We start from the raw sequence: 13846 nt of genomic DNA on the forward strand, positions 1-13846 counted from the left end.
GGCGCCGTAGTAGAGGGCTCCGTAAATTTTGACCACGTGGCATTCTTTAACGTACAGCTAAATCTAAGTAAACGGGTCGCAAGCATCTTCGCCTCCATCGGAAATGCGGCCGTCGCGGCCGGGATTCAATCACGTGACCTGCGGGTCCGTAGGCAAGCACAAAATTCAGTATAGCGGTGAAAAATTATAATGGTCGAAATATTTGCTGAAAATGGAGCGGGTAAACCACCAATACCATGTCTTCTACTGATTATGTGTCTTGTGAGTGTGTCGTTAAAATGCCAAACTGGGATCAGTATCGTGGAAGAAATCGTAGGCACGAGGAAGAAGCAGAAGAAGAACGAGCCTCCACGATGTCGCAGCGCACCGCCTCTGATGTTCCCCAGTCAGCTTCCACATTAACGAAGATGAGAAAAGCTTCCGCCAGAAGCAGCGTGCCTCACATCGCAAGTTCGGGGACGATGTGCCAACTGCCGGGCAGTGTGGGTTCCATCAGCACGGGGGCGGCGTTCCTCACCACGCCGAGACTACAGGACGACTACATGACACCATCAGAGACCCAGGTGGAGAGCAGGTCCGCGTTCGGCCACGGACGATTCCAGAAGACGATGCTCCTCTGTGCACAGGTGCGTCCTCAGGAATAACTTTGAAAGTGAATTCATATTCGGCAGCCGATTTCACAAAACTTCATTTCATAAGCGCATTTTCTCATAGGTCAGCCGGCTTCACTAATTATATGCCCCGCTTCGTTGCTGGCTGTAATTCTCTCTTTGGAAAATCTTTAGCGCAACACGTTTTCGTTACCACGGGGCTTGGTGTTCGATCTGTTCAAAGCATATCGTTGCGAGGCAGGCCACAGCGGTTGGCTCCGGAGTAGTTTTGCCCGTTAACATGAACGTAATATTAGTAAACGGGTGTTCTTGCATTGCCAAATGCGGCTTCCCTACCTGACAATCTAACTTTCGAGATTGGCGCCGTAGCACTTTAAAGAACCTCTGTCAGCGAAAGTTTTGTTTGTGGCCTTTTTAATTCAATTTGTAGTTTTGCGTCTGATAATCCCGAAATTGAATCGTAAATGCTCTTACGCATCGTTTAATTATTGCTAGCGTCGTTGGTTGAGAACGACTTTGTGTCATTTCGAAATGGTCACGTGAATACGATGAGAAACTAGCGCCCCACAGCGGCAGAGCGCCGAAGATCACCTGCCCTGAAGCTTTGGTGTCTTTCAAAGCGCATTTTTCAAACCCTCCTCCCCCCCCATCAGGAATAAAGGGAAGTATTCCTGGCCGAAGCAGGCAAAACCACGTTCAGAGCAGCCCGAAAACAAAGCGAGAGGAGTGACGAATAACAGTCCTCGCCGGGTGCCAGTCGTGGTTTTGTGCGCTCCCCGGAAATGTTCGCTGACGTCGCCAATATTAGCTTTACACGCGGAACGTCACGCGAGGCCTCGGTCTACGTCAAACGAGTGGCAAAGTCGCGAGGTGCTGCAAACTCAGATGCGCTCACGCTTACATTAAAACCAAATTAATATACCTTAGAGCTAACGTCCGCCACTAATAGTCGGCCAGCAGTGACCCCGTATACAGCTCAATCAAACAAAACATAAATCTCGAGGTTTCGATTTTGGTGCCAGGGGTCCTTTAACCGTTAAGCCAGCACAGCCACATTAAAGGACAATCGCGAAACTAGGCTAAGGGAGCTGGTATGTTTGCGTTCCGCACTGCAATGCCATTTACATAAAAGAACGCCGTATTCCATGAACTGTAACTGCTGGCTAGTCAATCTCACAGCGAGCGTAATGTATTGAACCAACAATGTGAAATTCGCGTTAACACGGGCCACAACCCTGCAGATTCTCTTCCCCGAGTGTCGCCGCGAGCACGTTAAACGCGCTCTTTCTGCGCCGATGGACTTCGTTACGGCAGCGGTCTGCGTGAGCGCATTAATTTTTTCTCTTTATTTGCGAACGAGCCCCCTACCTTTATGTTTTTTAATCCCTCTCTCTCCGTTTCCTCTCTACTATCTTTCAATCCCCTTCCCTTTTCCCCGTGCTCTACTCCGGAGTGTCCTGCCCCGAGAGAGACAGCTGCGGGGTGTACTTTTCTCTTCCTCAATATTAATCACTTCCGCCCATGTGAAATTCGGGTTAGTTTAAACCAGAACGCCCTTCTAAATTAAATTTGTTTACAGATAAATCTGTCCCAAAAACAGGATTGGGTACAAAAGAACAAAAGAAAAAAAAAAGCCGCACCTCCCTGAAGGGGATAGTGAGGAAATGCGAATGCATTTGGGTGCACCCGATGAGTGAGCGATTGATTAATGAAAAGAGACGAGAGTGTGCACGTAAGCATTATTTATTCATACCCAGCACCTGTTCCTGTTATCGTTGTACCTGACGGCCACAATCACCGCCTTGTGGTCGCTGAAGTGCACGGTCAAAGTGTCTTTGAGAAGCATACGCGCGGCACAGTTTAGCGTAAAGACCAAATCAATGCAACTCCCGTGAATGGTAGTGGGGCACGTGTTGTCGGAGGCGGCAGAGGGACAATGCATAGAGTGCTTGGTCTGCATGTACTCCACCAGCCAGTCGCCACTCTTCTTGCGCACGTCAACGTTGAAGTCACCGACCAAGACAATGGGATCAGAGGGTTTGGAGCGCACACGCACACTTTCCATAGCCGCGTCCAGCTTCGCGGCAACGGCGTCCCGAGCGAGGTTGGGCGTGAGGTACACGGTCACCACAAAGACTCCGTCTCCGGTGTAGGCAAGGGTGTACAAGTCCTTGTACGGAGACGTGTCTCGAACGGGAGACGTGGCAACAGCGTGCGATATCAGTTCCCGTACTCGCATCGCTGAGCGAGCTTCGCGATGCAAGCTCCCTCACCGGGTACACTCCTCCTCTCCCTTACCCTCCGCTGCTCCGCGATGCGAGCGGCATCACACGCCCGCGCGCTCCTCCTCCTCTTACCCTACGCCACTCACCACCTGCTCCGGTTGCTAGGCGCGGCGCAGCTGTTGCTAGGGGCGAGGAGGAGCGCGCGCGGAGAGATCTGTGCGCACGCCGGCCAGGGACGCACGACAACCCCCGACTAAGAAATGCATTCTCATTTAAAAGAAATACACCAATCACTGTTCACGTACAGGGGGGATGGAAAGAAACACGAGCAGCGCGGCGCGCTGTTTTCATCACGCCCTGACCTGGACGGGAACAAAAAGATTCTAGAGCAGTTTAATGTATAATGGATAACTCTAGTGGCTTTTTATTACCATCCAGGCTACAGCCGCTTCAAAAGAAATGCGAAACAGCGTAGAACGTATGTGCCGCACTGTTCGCGTTTCTTTCCATCCCCACTATACATGCAATACACCATTAATGTTTGTAAATAGCCCAATACGATGACACTTTTCAGTGATCGCCTCTTCCAGCTGACCGGCCGTACTTGTTCAAAGGTGGATGCACCGTGCAAGCGGTAAAAGCCTTCTTCGATGTACAGGGATAATTGTTTCTTTTCTCTGTAACGCAGCTGGCAACCATGCTCGCCTACTCCTACAGCTTCACACTACTATTCATCGATCTTGAACCGGTGGAGCACTGGTGCACGCCGCCGGAGCAGTTCGCCAACCTATCCGAGCAGCTGTGGAAGGACATGGCCATCCCACGCGACTCGAACGGGGACTTCAAACAGTGCGAGCGTTACGATCCAGTGGAAGTGCCAGCTTCGCCACTAGCGACGTCCACGTTCCGTCCTGGAGGCCCCGTGTCAGATCATCTGGAAGCCAGCACCCAGTCACCTGTGACAATAGACCGGACCAACGCCAGCGAGGTTCCCTGTGAGAGCTTCGCCTATGGACCTGACACCCCGGGCAGAAATGCCATCGCTCGCTGGGACATGGTCTGCGACAGGTCGTGGTACCAGGCGCTCTTGAAAGCGGCGTACACGGGAGGTGCGCTTCATTATGGTTTTATCGGCTCCCCTTGGATTTCGAGATGACGCCGCGAAATGCAATAACACCCGTGTATTTAGATTTATTGCCATGTTAGAGAACCTAGTTGTCTAAATTTAATTTTGGGTTTGTTAATACAGTGGGCGTAATAATCATTAGGTTGAATAAAAATTGCGCAAAAAAAACGTATGACAAGGCGAAGAAGCTTACAGGAACAAGCGCATCTTCTACGTCCTGCCATACGTTTTATCGCGCTATATTTATTCATCATGAATTACCAACTCGCTCAACAGTCTATTCTTCTGGTTTTCGGACGTCATAGGCGCAGGACGGCTAAGAAGGAAAATGAGAACTTCCCTGCATTAGACCTGAAATTTCCTCGTATCGGTGGAACTTTCGCTCGTTTCCCAAGTAGCTGTGGAGGTTTCAACATTAATAAATAAATAGCTCTGTTTTAGCATCAGCCGTACTATTATAAGTGTAGTGTCCGCTAACTCGAACGAATATTACTAGAATGTGATCTCTAGAACAAATGCGCCAGATGCATATTAAGTGTAGTCGTGAGTACTTACAAGCGGTAGTTGTTTTATTAGTAATTACTACTAATTGTGTACGTGAACAGGAACACTTTTATCACTATATCTTCAATCGATAAAGTATGTATAGATTAGATTTGTAGGCCGCATCAGATATCGTGGGAATGAATAACACATTGTGTGCTGAAACTCGCTTGGTGGTTTTCTTCGAGAACTGTCGAAGGCGTACCCCTTTCGTAAAGTTTTCTTTTACAATATATATATATATATGTATATATATATATATATATATATATATATATATATATATATATATATATATATATAGGTGTGGAATACGTAGTTCCCATGAGTGTTGCAGCACCCACTCACCTTGCACATACTTCGCCTAAACATGATTTCGAAATTTTTATTTTAGTAAAATGAAATTGTTGCCGTAGTTAGTCCTGCTTCAATACAAAGAGGTGAGTTTGCGCAAAAAAAGACAACTGAGTTCCCTTTGCCTCTTTTACTCCGTGGGTCAGTTATCCTCTCTTGCGCCAATTTCTCTCCGCAGTAACATAATGGTTAAGAGAATAGAAATATTTCCACGTGTAAAAAGACCCGTCGCGCAAAAATATTGGAAAGATTCCACGGAAACGTACTGTCACGCACTATGTTGTAAAATAACAAGCGCGTGAAGGAGGGGCAATATGAGAAGGCGCAGACGGAACAGCTCCTATTCAGAACGGGCGCTATTTTGCACATGACGGTTCGTATCAACCCATATAAATCGGCTCACATTGGAGCAATTATTCCTTATATTTATTCTCTCGGCTTTGCAGCGAGTGTCTTGGCCATACCATGCGTAGGCATAGCGTCGGACAAGTTTGGTCGCCGCCCCGTTCTCCTCTGGGCTTCAGGCCTGGTGGTGTTGTCGGGTGTGGCTACCTGCCTGGCGAGCTCCTTCTTAGTCTACGCTCTCCTACGCTGCCTCTCGTCGGCTGCCTGCAGCGCCATAGAAGTGATCTCGTTTATTCTACTCTTCGAGAGCACACAGCCTGGACCGCGGGCGCCCTACTGTGCCCTGGCCATATGCTGGCCCACGCTACTAGCGCCCATATACGTCGCCGCACTCGCCACCTTGATAAAGGTACTCGTTTCTGTATTAGTTCTAAGGCTAAATCTTTCCATACCTCATGAAACGCGAAAATTAACTGGCATCCCGCGTGGGCGTTGCGCGGAGTCGGCGCCAGCACGAGTGATACAAAAAAAGATCACGTGATGACGTCACCATGTGACGTCACCAATCGCCAAAATTCCCGACGTCCTAGTAGCGTCATCACATGAAATCATCGCTTGGTCAAATGTGAGCCGATCACGGAGGCAGCACAAAATCAGGTGAGGCGCCTCCGATCCTGGAGGCAGTGCAAAACCACATTATATGCGGAAAGCTTTCGGTGGGGGCCGGGGCAGGATCAATGCATCGAATGAGAAGGAAAGGATGGTTTTCGCCTTCGACTGATCTTAGTTGAATGCACAAGGGATCATGTGAATCTTTCTTTTAGCATAAAGCTCAGCCTTTTTGGGAACATCTCCGCTTATCATCGACCGTGGCTGCCAGTGTGTATGTCTTGTGGAATGGCTTCCGGACTGTTAAGCCAGCAATCGCACAATCGAGCCCCTGACACCCGCTATTATGAACACAGCAGCGCGATACACTAACAGTTAGGCCACCACCGCACGCGCTGTCCTTCTGCTGTTAGGCCATCTTTAGGCGGTATGCACTTGACGTCATCCACGAGGACCCCTAGCGTCGGGGTCACCATTTTGAAGTTCCGCGCTCTCGCCGCACGCGCACAAAACTCGTTACACGCACTGTGTCCGAGATCCGTACGGCGACATGGATGACTAAAGACCTCCGGAATACCTTCTTCATGCCGACGCACGGGCAGCATGGACGGCGTGTACGAAAGGACGTTCAAACTGGTGTGGGGATGGTGTTACCACCTTGAGGATCAAGGCTCAGCGCGTACCCCGTATACGTCCTTACAAAACGCTTTTCGTAGGTATGGCGACCCCGTAGGAAGTGTGGAGCAAGGTGCTGCATCAAAGCACTGGCGAGCCCAAGCCGTTAACGACACTGCACTGTGTAATTCTACGAAAACTGTGGCCGCAGCAACAGAAGGCAGAGGGTAGAAGCCGGTCCGCGCTGGCGCTAGCAGGTGCCATACTTCTGGTTGTGTTACCGTGAGCAGCCCAGTGTTTGCTAACATGGGAACTTAAAAATAACTGATAATGCAGCATTAAGGGAAGCAAAAGAGGCGTCCTGTTAGGCAACTGCGGCGAACATTATGCCTAAATAAACAAAACTCTTCTGTTTAGTATCGCCCAGCTGAAAACGTGGCATCAGCAGAGATATTCTTTTGTTTATTATTCATTTTTCATGAGATAAATAAGCGTCTGGAGCCAATTACCGAACCAAGCTGTCGATAGGCTCAGTGCAGAAGCGATTATTACAAACCTGAGGAAAATGTGTGGCTAAATGTGTGCTTGCACCCCTCTATTCTTTGAATTGCAGTGTTTTATGCGTTGATCTCATGTTTGCGGTTGTTACTACCCTTGTTGATTGTTCTTTGATGTGCTTTTCTCTTTGTGTCCCTTCCTACTTGGAGTTAAGCGACTCTTCAGTATCGCTAAGTAAATAAATAAAAATATGAAAGTGTCCCCGGAAGGCATATGATATGATGCTTCATAACGAATTTCTCAGGATTGGGTCATGTTCAACTTGATGGTCCTGCTACCTTCGGCGCTCCTGCTGGTGACCGCTGGGCTAGTCGAAGAATCCCCGCACTGGCTGCTCGTGAGCCTGCGCTTCGAAGATGCCGAGCGCGTCGCCGTGTACGCGGCCAGATTCAACGACGAGGACACGGACCGAGTGCGGAGGCGCATCGACGCCATCCGGCACGCAGCCACCGTGAACAAACCAGGAGGTCGAGCCGCACCGCTTCTGGAGGCTGCCAAGCGATCCCTGGCGGCTACAGCTCTGTGCGGTGGAATGGCATACCGAAGTTTCGTCATGAGCGTAGCCTGGTGAGCTACTATCTAACGCCACATCCACTGGTAAACTTAAGTGAAGGGCAGGAAATGGTTCCAGCCGAAGGCCTAATTCCATTCCAGTTTGTTTCATATAAGCGCATATGCTAATTATCCCGTATAAAATGAAAATCACCTGATCGACGAAGACAATAGAAGACCCGCCGCAGTGGTTAAAGTGCTCGACTGCTGACCCGCAGGTCGCGTGATCGAATCGCGTGAAGGGCGGCTGCATTTTCGATAGAGCAGAAAATGCTTGAGGTGTGTGTACCTAAATTGAGGTGCATATTAAAGGACCCCCGGTGGCCCAAATTATCCGGAGCCTTCCACAGCGGCGTCCCTCGTAATTATATCGTGGCTTTGAGACGTGAAACCCCCAATTATTTTTAGAAGGTGATAAACTGTGTCCTCAAATATTACCTGGGCGTATTTTTGCCTTCTAGAGCGACAATTATTTTACCTGGATGTCATTTACTAATAACCATATTGTGAGACTGCTCTAATCTCGATCACTCGCTTTGCTCTCACAGTAGTTTAGGTAGTTTTTTCCTTTCCATCTTTCTTTCCCTTTCCCCCTCCCCTTAGTGTAGGGTAGCAAACCGGATGCTACAATTCTGGTTAACCTCCCTGCCTTTCTCTCGTTTTATTATCTCTCTCTTAGGTAGTTTTCTCAAACCGGCCACACTAGCGTTTCTTATTTGTGGCATATAGAGTACATTATTTCAACGTAGGTATGAAAAACAGGATAAGATGAAGCGGTGAAAAATTCATCAACACCGCGCGTCGCTGGAGCTGGCGTTCCGACAAGCGGACTGATATTCCTCAAGGCAGCAATTGACAAGTCTGCGGATGACAAGAACAGTAGTCAGCTTGTCGAAACGTCGGCTCCAGCGACACGTGGTGTTGTCGACTTTTTCCCCCCTTCAATCTTCCATCTTCCCCCGATCTTCTGCCTTTTTGCGATTAGATTAAGAATTCAAATTGATCAGTTGTTGTCAACAAGTTATACCCATCTGGCAAGAGTTTTCGTAACTACGTGAAGCCAAAATAGGCATGTCAGACAATCAGTCAACCAAAGCCTGCATCGTGGTAAAATTTAAAAGTAAACATATCCGATAGCAATCTCTCTGGCCGGGTGAAATTATAAAAATAAAACGACTCACCAGGCGCGTTTTGTGTTCAGTTTTTTTTTTTTTTTTAAGAAACTGACCGTACGTTTCGGGACCCGTTCAGTCTCTTCTTCAGGAGTGACTGCCTAGCCGGGCCGGCTCTGAAACTAGCGCTTTTTAGTCTTCCCTCTGCCTCTCCACCGCCGTTTTCCCCGCCACTGTTGTTAGTGGGTGGTCTTCACTATTTGTTCCGGAGACCGCGTACATACACGCTTGGCAGTGTCCCTGTTGACCGGTTAATGTTTCCAGGTGTCTTCTGAATATGCCAAGACTCCAAGAAAGACGAAACGTGGCTGGCGAGTCCTTTTATTATCATACTGTGGTAAAATGTGTTGCAAGTTTGCATTTTTCGATTAGACAAGAAAAAACTAGAGAGTGGCGTGGTACGGGACACGCAAAGTACACAGGACAGAGCGTTGTTCTTTGTTGTGTTCCCTTACTTGTCTCACGTCACGCTGTTTTATTGTCTCTTTATGATGCAAGAACCGAGCCCAATAAGCACACTGTTGCTATTAGATGTCGATACGTCTTTTTGTGCCTCCTCCTGTTCAGCTATCAATTACTCTTGTTGAAATGCGCTGCGATGAAGAAGGATATTGCAGAACAGACAGTATATCCGCAAATTCACAACTACTTTATTAGAGGTGCTTAGTGTGCCCGTGTACTTTTCAAGCTTAATGCATGTTGGCGGAATACCGGATTGCGTTTACCGTGTTACCGGGACGTGTGTTTTAGCGAAGTTTTAGCTTCGCATAAGTACCCATTTACGTACGTACCTAAACGTATACCTCCAGGTTTGCGCAAACCACTAAATGATGATGATAACTGGATTTAAACTATATTTAATTTAGATAATAATCATTGCGCCTGCCAAATCTTCTTAGCGGTTTTTAGAGTGTATGAGGGGTGTAGGAATGCCTGGTTACGGGACGGCGGTATCGACATGCTGTGATGTTCATGCAACCACGATCATAGACGCGTTCATTTTTGCTGCCGTTTTTGAGAAAACAAATTTAAAACGCAACTCATTCGTAATTACGACACTGCAAGGCATTTACACGAGAAATAGAATGCACCATGTTTTAGCAATAACAATTTTGTGCTTTCCTCGTTCACCTCAGCCCCGTCTGGTGGCACCACCTATCTGTCCTCTCGGTTGCTTTAAGCCGCTCACGTTCACGGATTCGGCATTCTACGTCACTTGCCACTTGATGTTTCGTTAATACGCAATAAACAACGCGCTCGTATTTGGCGGTCGCACTTGGCTTTATTTGGCTCGGTGCTTGAGTCTCCGTAAAACGGATATTGCGAGTAGCCACGCACGAAAATCAATTGGCCAGATATGGCGGTAAAGGTAAAACGTATATCCGGCGAGTGGTTAAGGTTCCGTGAAAGGACGTCTACGTTCTGTAAAGGGCCGCGCGTGCGCAGATTCCATGCGGTATTCTGGTAACACGGTAACCTGCAAAAAGTATACAGACAAGCTAAAAACCTTTATTATTTTGAAAACAGACGTGTACAATTGTCAACATCTTGGATGCTACCCGGTAATTATAATATAATAATATTATCTGGGGTTTAACGTCCTAAAACCACGATATGATTATGAGAGGCGCCGTAGTGGAGGGCTCCGGAAATTTCGACCACCTGGGGTTCTTTAACGCGCGCATGAATCTAAGTTTATCGACCTCAAGCATTTTCGCCTTTATTGAAAATGCAGCTGCTCCGGCTGGGATTCAATCCCGCGACCTTCGGGCCAGCCGTCGAGAGCCATAACCACTAGACCACCATGGTGGGGCGATGCTACCTGGTTAAGTAATGGAAAAAAATGAGAACAAAAAGTTACTAAAGCGCTACGGAACTTCCCGAAAGCAACACTTCACTATATCATTTCTTTCAAGTTTTTCTACTAGGTGGCTTTCGTAGTGCCAATGTTTTCACGTATGCTTTCAAACGATAAATCAGTTGTTTGTTTGCGCATGCATAGTGTATATATATCGTACATCTTTATACCTTCCAGCGCAGTTTTGCATAAATTCGCCCGCATGTCAGTGCTTTTCCCATTAGGAGCAACCAAAATGTGCGTGTGGCACAGGTTCACGTTGTTCCTCATTTACTACGGCGGATTGGCGACGGACAGCAAGACGGTAAGCCGCGACTACGAGCTCGCCAAGTGGGTCGTGGTGATCGGCAATGCGCCGGCGATGGCGGTCGCCTACTTCCTGGTCAAGCACCATGACCACCTGGCCGCTATCGTTCGCGTGATGTCCACGGTCGGTATGGCTCTCGCCTTCCATGCTGCTCTGGTCGCCTTTGGACTGCCGTTGCCGCTCACCGTGCTCATCATGTGGGTCAAGCTGCTCCTGAACATCACCTACGTCATCTTGTGCGTGGAAACCGTCGAGATGTTCCCGACCGAAGTGCGAAACATTCATTCTTTGCTCGTGCTTCAAAAGATATTGCAACAGTCTTATGCGACATATTCAGTGTCAAGCACAGAACTTTTATGACGGGGCGGGAGAGCAAGGGGCACACACGCGCAAGGGCATCCCGTCATAAAAATCCTCCGCTTAACACTCGATATGTCGTACCAACAAATTCGGAAATGTACCCTTGCAAAATGCGAGGGGCGCTTCGTCTGATACTATCTGTTTCTTTTCGCCTGATATACGTTTGTTGCTTTGCGCATGCACAATGAGTGAGAGTGAGTACCTGGTTTTCATTAGTTTACATCGAGGTTACTTAGGCATCATGCAGGGTTCGTGATAGAAAACGAAATTATCATTGTGTGTATTGCTCTAATTCGGCAGCGCTTAAATCGTAGGGGATCGAGTGCCCAATGCTCCTCCGTCATGTAAGAGGTGTAGTGTTTTTGTTTATAAACATGTCCCGGCAACTGGGGCTGTTCAATTTAGCTACCTACGTGAAAACGCGTGATCTATAAAATTAATGCAGTATCAAGCCAGCAAGTACATTTTTATATTTGTGCGTGTATACTTTCTATATTATTTTTATCGCAGGTTTAGCTAACGTATGCTCTGATGGAATACGCAACGAATTAATTGAACCAATACAGATATATGATCTTTGTGCATCACGTCTCTTTAGAACCCATTTGTCGTTTAGTCTCTGTACACATTAAACGTCACAAGTAATCTTACAACCTCTTAAAAACTCGCGTTAGTTTTAAATTCCCAGTGAGCACAGCTTAAATAAAAACAGCGCGATTACCTGTTATAGCAAAGAATTGCGGTTAACATTCGAAATGACTGCTTCAGGCCCTTTTTTTACCTTTATCACACAGTATGGATTCAATTTATTTTTGTGCTCTTCATCAATTTTTATTACTGATGCTGTGCATGTTTTTAAGCGAGTTCAGATATTTTTCATAATGAACCTACACTAGTACATCTGTTGTTATTTTGCGACATGCAATGCCTGTAGCTCTGTGTAGACTTCCAGGTGCCGTCAAGCTGTCAGTCAAAGATTTTTGCCTGGGGCACCAGCTACGTTGGTCATACACTGCATTCTAATTCTGGTTATGCTATTTTCTGTTTGGTTATCATATAACGGCGTTCACTATTCTCGACATTCTACGCGTGCATACTCCTTTAAACCACCCTGCTTAGTCACCGCATCCCAAGATTAGTGAAACAATTCTAAGTGAAATTGAAACAAAAATAGTCGGCGCGATAACGAGATCTTTTTACAGCTTCACTGCTTTGTTCAAGTCGTAGACGAATATTAAAGTATAAACTGCCTAACATGTGCAGTGTTGCACATTATGTCTGCACAAATATTCCAGATGCGCAGTGTCGGCTTCTCTGGTGCCTACATGTGGGGTAGGCTGGGTGCCACTTCAGCCAGCGCCATTAAGGACCTCGAGGACCAGCTGACCGGAAGTGCCAAGGCCTTGCCGGTTGCCCTGTGTGCTCTGTGCTTGTCCCTGTCATCTCTGCTCCTGGTGACACTAAGCAACGAGGAGTCACCTGATGCGGCAGTCATGGCACTCATGTGGAATGACGAGAGACAGAAAGAACCAAAGCACTAACGAGGTCCTGTGCCACTTAGGCGATCCTTAATCACAATCCTCACGTACGCCTTCTCCTCGACCACTGAGAACTATGAACATATGTGAACTGCTTGTGTTCTTACGTATGGGTTAGATTTTATTGTTATTTGTAATGGATCTCTAATCGATGCCAGTCCGCATTAATGTATTTTATCTCGCAGTTTGAGACGGCTATTTGTCGTTTTTTTTAATTTTATATACTACATCTCATTGTCGTTTTTAATTTATTTACAGTTATTGTCTCTCGTAAATAGTGACAAATTTCTGCGTTCCGATCAACCGTGCTTCGTTTGACTAGTCGTTGTGCATTTATGTTTATTCATGGCTACCGAAACTGATCTGCTTCCAATTTTATGGGCTTTCTTGAAGTTAATAAATATTCCTTCCAAATAGTCTCGTAGAAAAAAGCTTTTAGGGTTTATTTGAATGTTTGGTTGTCAACGTAAAAGTTTAGTTCATTGATTACACGCAAACAACATTGAATAAAATACATTGCAGGAGGATCGAAAGGTGGGCCAGTTGGTAATTCATTTTCTTCGTTCAGCGAACTGGGAGCGCGGAAAAAACACAAAGGACGAAGCGAGGAACCACATAAGACGAGCGCTCCACTAACAACTGATTTATTTTCCACATTGTGTGTAAATGTGTCCTTCCGAAGTGGAAAATAAATCAGTTGTTAGTGAGCGCTCGTCTTATGTGGTTCCTCGCTTCGTCCTTTGTGTTTTTTTCCGCGCTCCCAGTTCGCTGAAAGAAGAAAACATTGAATAAAGGCGGTTTTGTATGGGCAATATTTAATTCAACACCCTTGAATCAGGGTGATTATCACTACCATTCTCATGAGTACCATTGATAAATTTCACTAGTAAATTGGTCATCGTCAGCGCGACATTCCGCGTTCCTTAGCAGTGACCGTATGTACACTTAGCGCTGTCTAATTTCGTCGATTTGGCTTAAGGAATGCAAGTGCGGCCGTTATTTTCGATTCTTTGAAGTTAGTAACATGCCTGCTTTCTCTGCGCCACTAAAAATATTGCGTTCACACCTATACT

General features: G+C 46.9%; 1 protein-coding gene across 1 annotated transcript; it reads left to right on the forward strand.

The window, feature by feature from the left end:
* Positions 1–461: 461 nt before the first annotated feature.
* Positions 462–12776, forward strand: LOC119403373 (solute carrier family 22 member 7-like). Its single transcript, XM_049418302.1, has 6 exons — positions 462–626; positions 3525–3945; positions 5306–5613; positions 7231–7553; positions 10821–11145; positions 12531–12776. Exons 1-6 carry the CDS (start codon positions 462–464, stop codon positions 12774–12776), a joined length of 1788 nt encoding a protein of 595 aa, XP_049274259.1.
* Positions 12777–13846: the final 1070 nt, after the last annotated feature.

This window comes from Rhipicephalus sanguineus, chromosome 8 (genome assembly GCF_013339695.2).
Source record: "Rhipicephalus sanguineus isolate Rsan-2018 chromosome 8, BIME_Rsan_1.4, whole genome shotgun sequence".
NCBI lineage: Eukaryota > Metazoa > Arthropoda > Arachnida > Ixodida > Ixodidae > Rhipicephalus > Rhipicephalus sanguineus.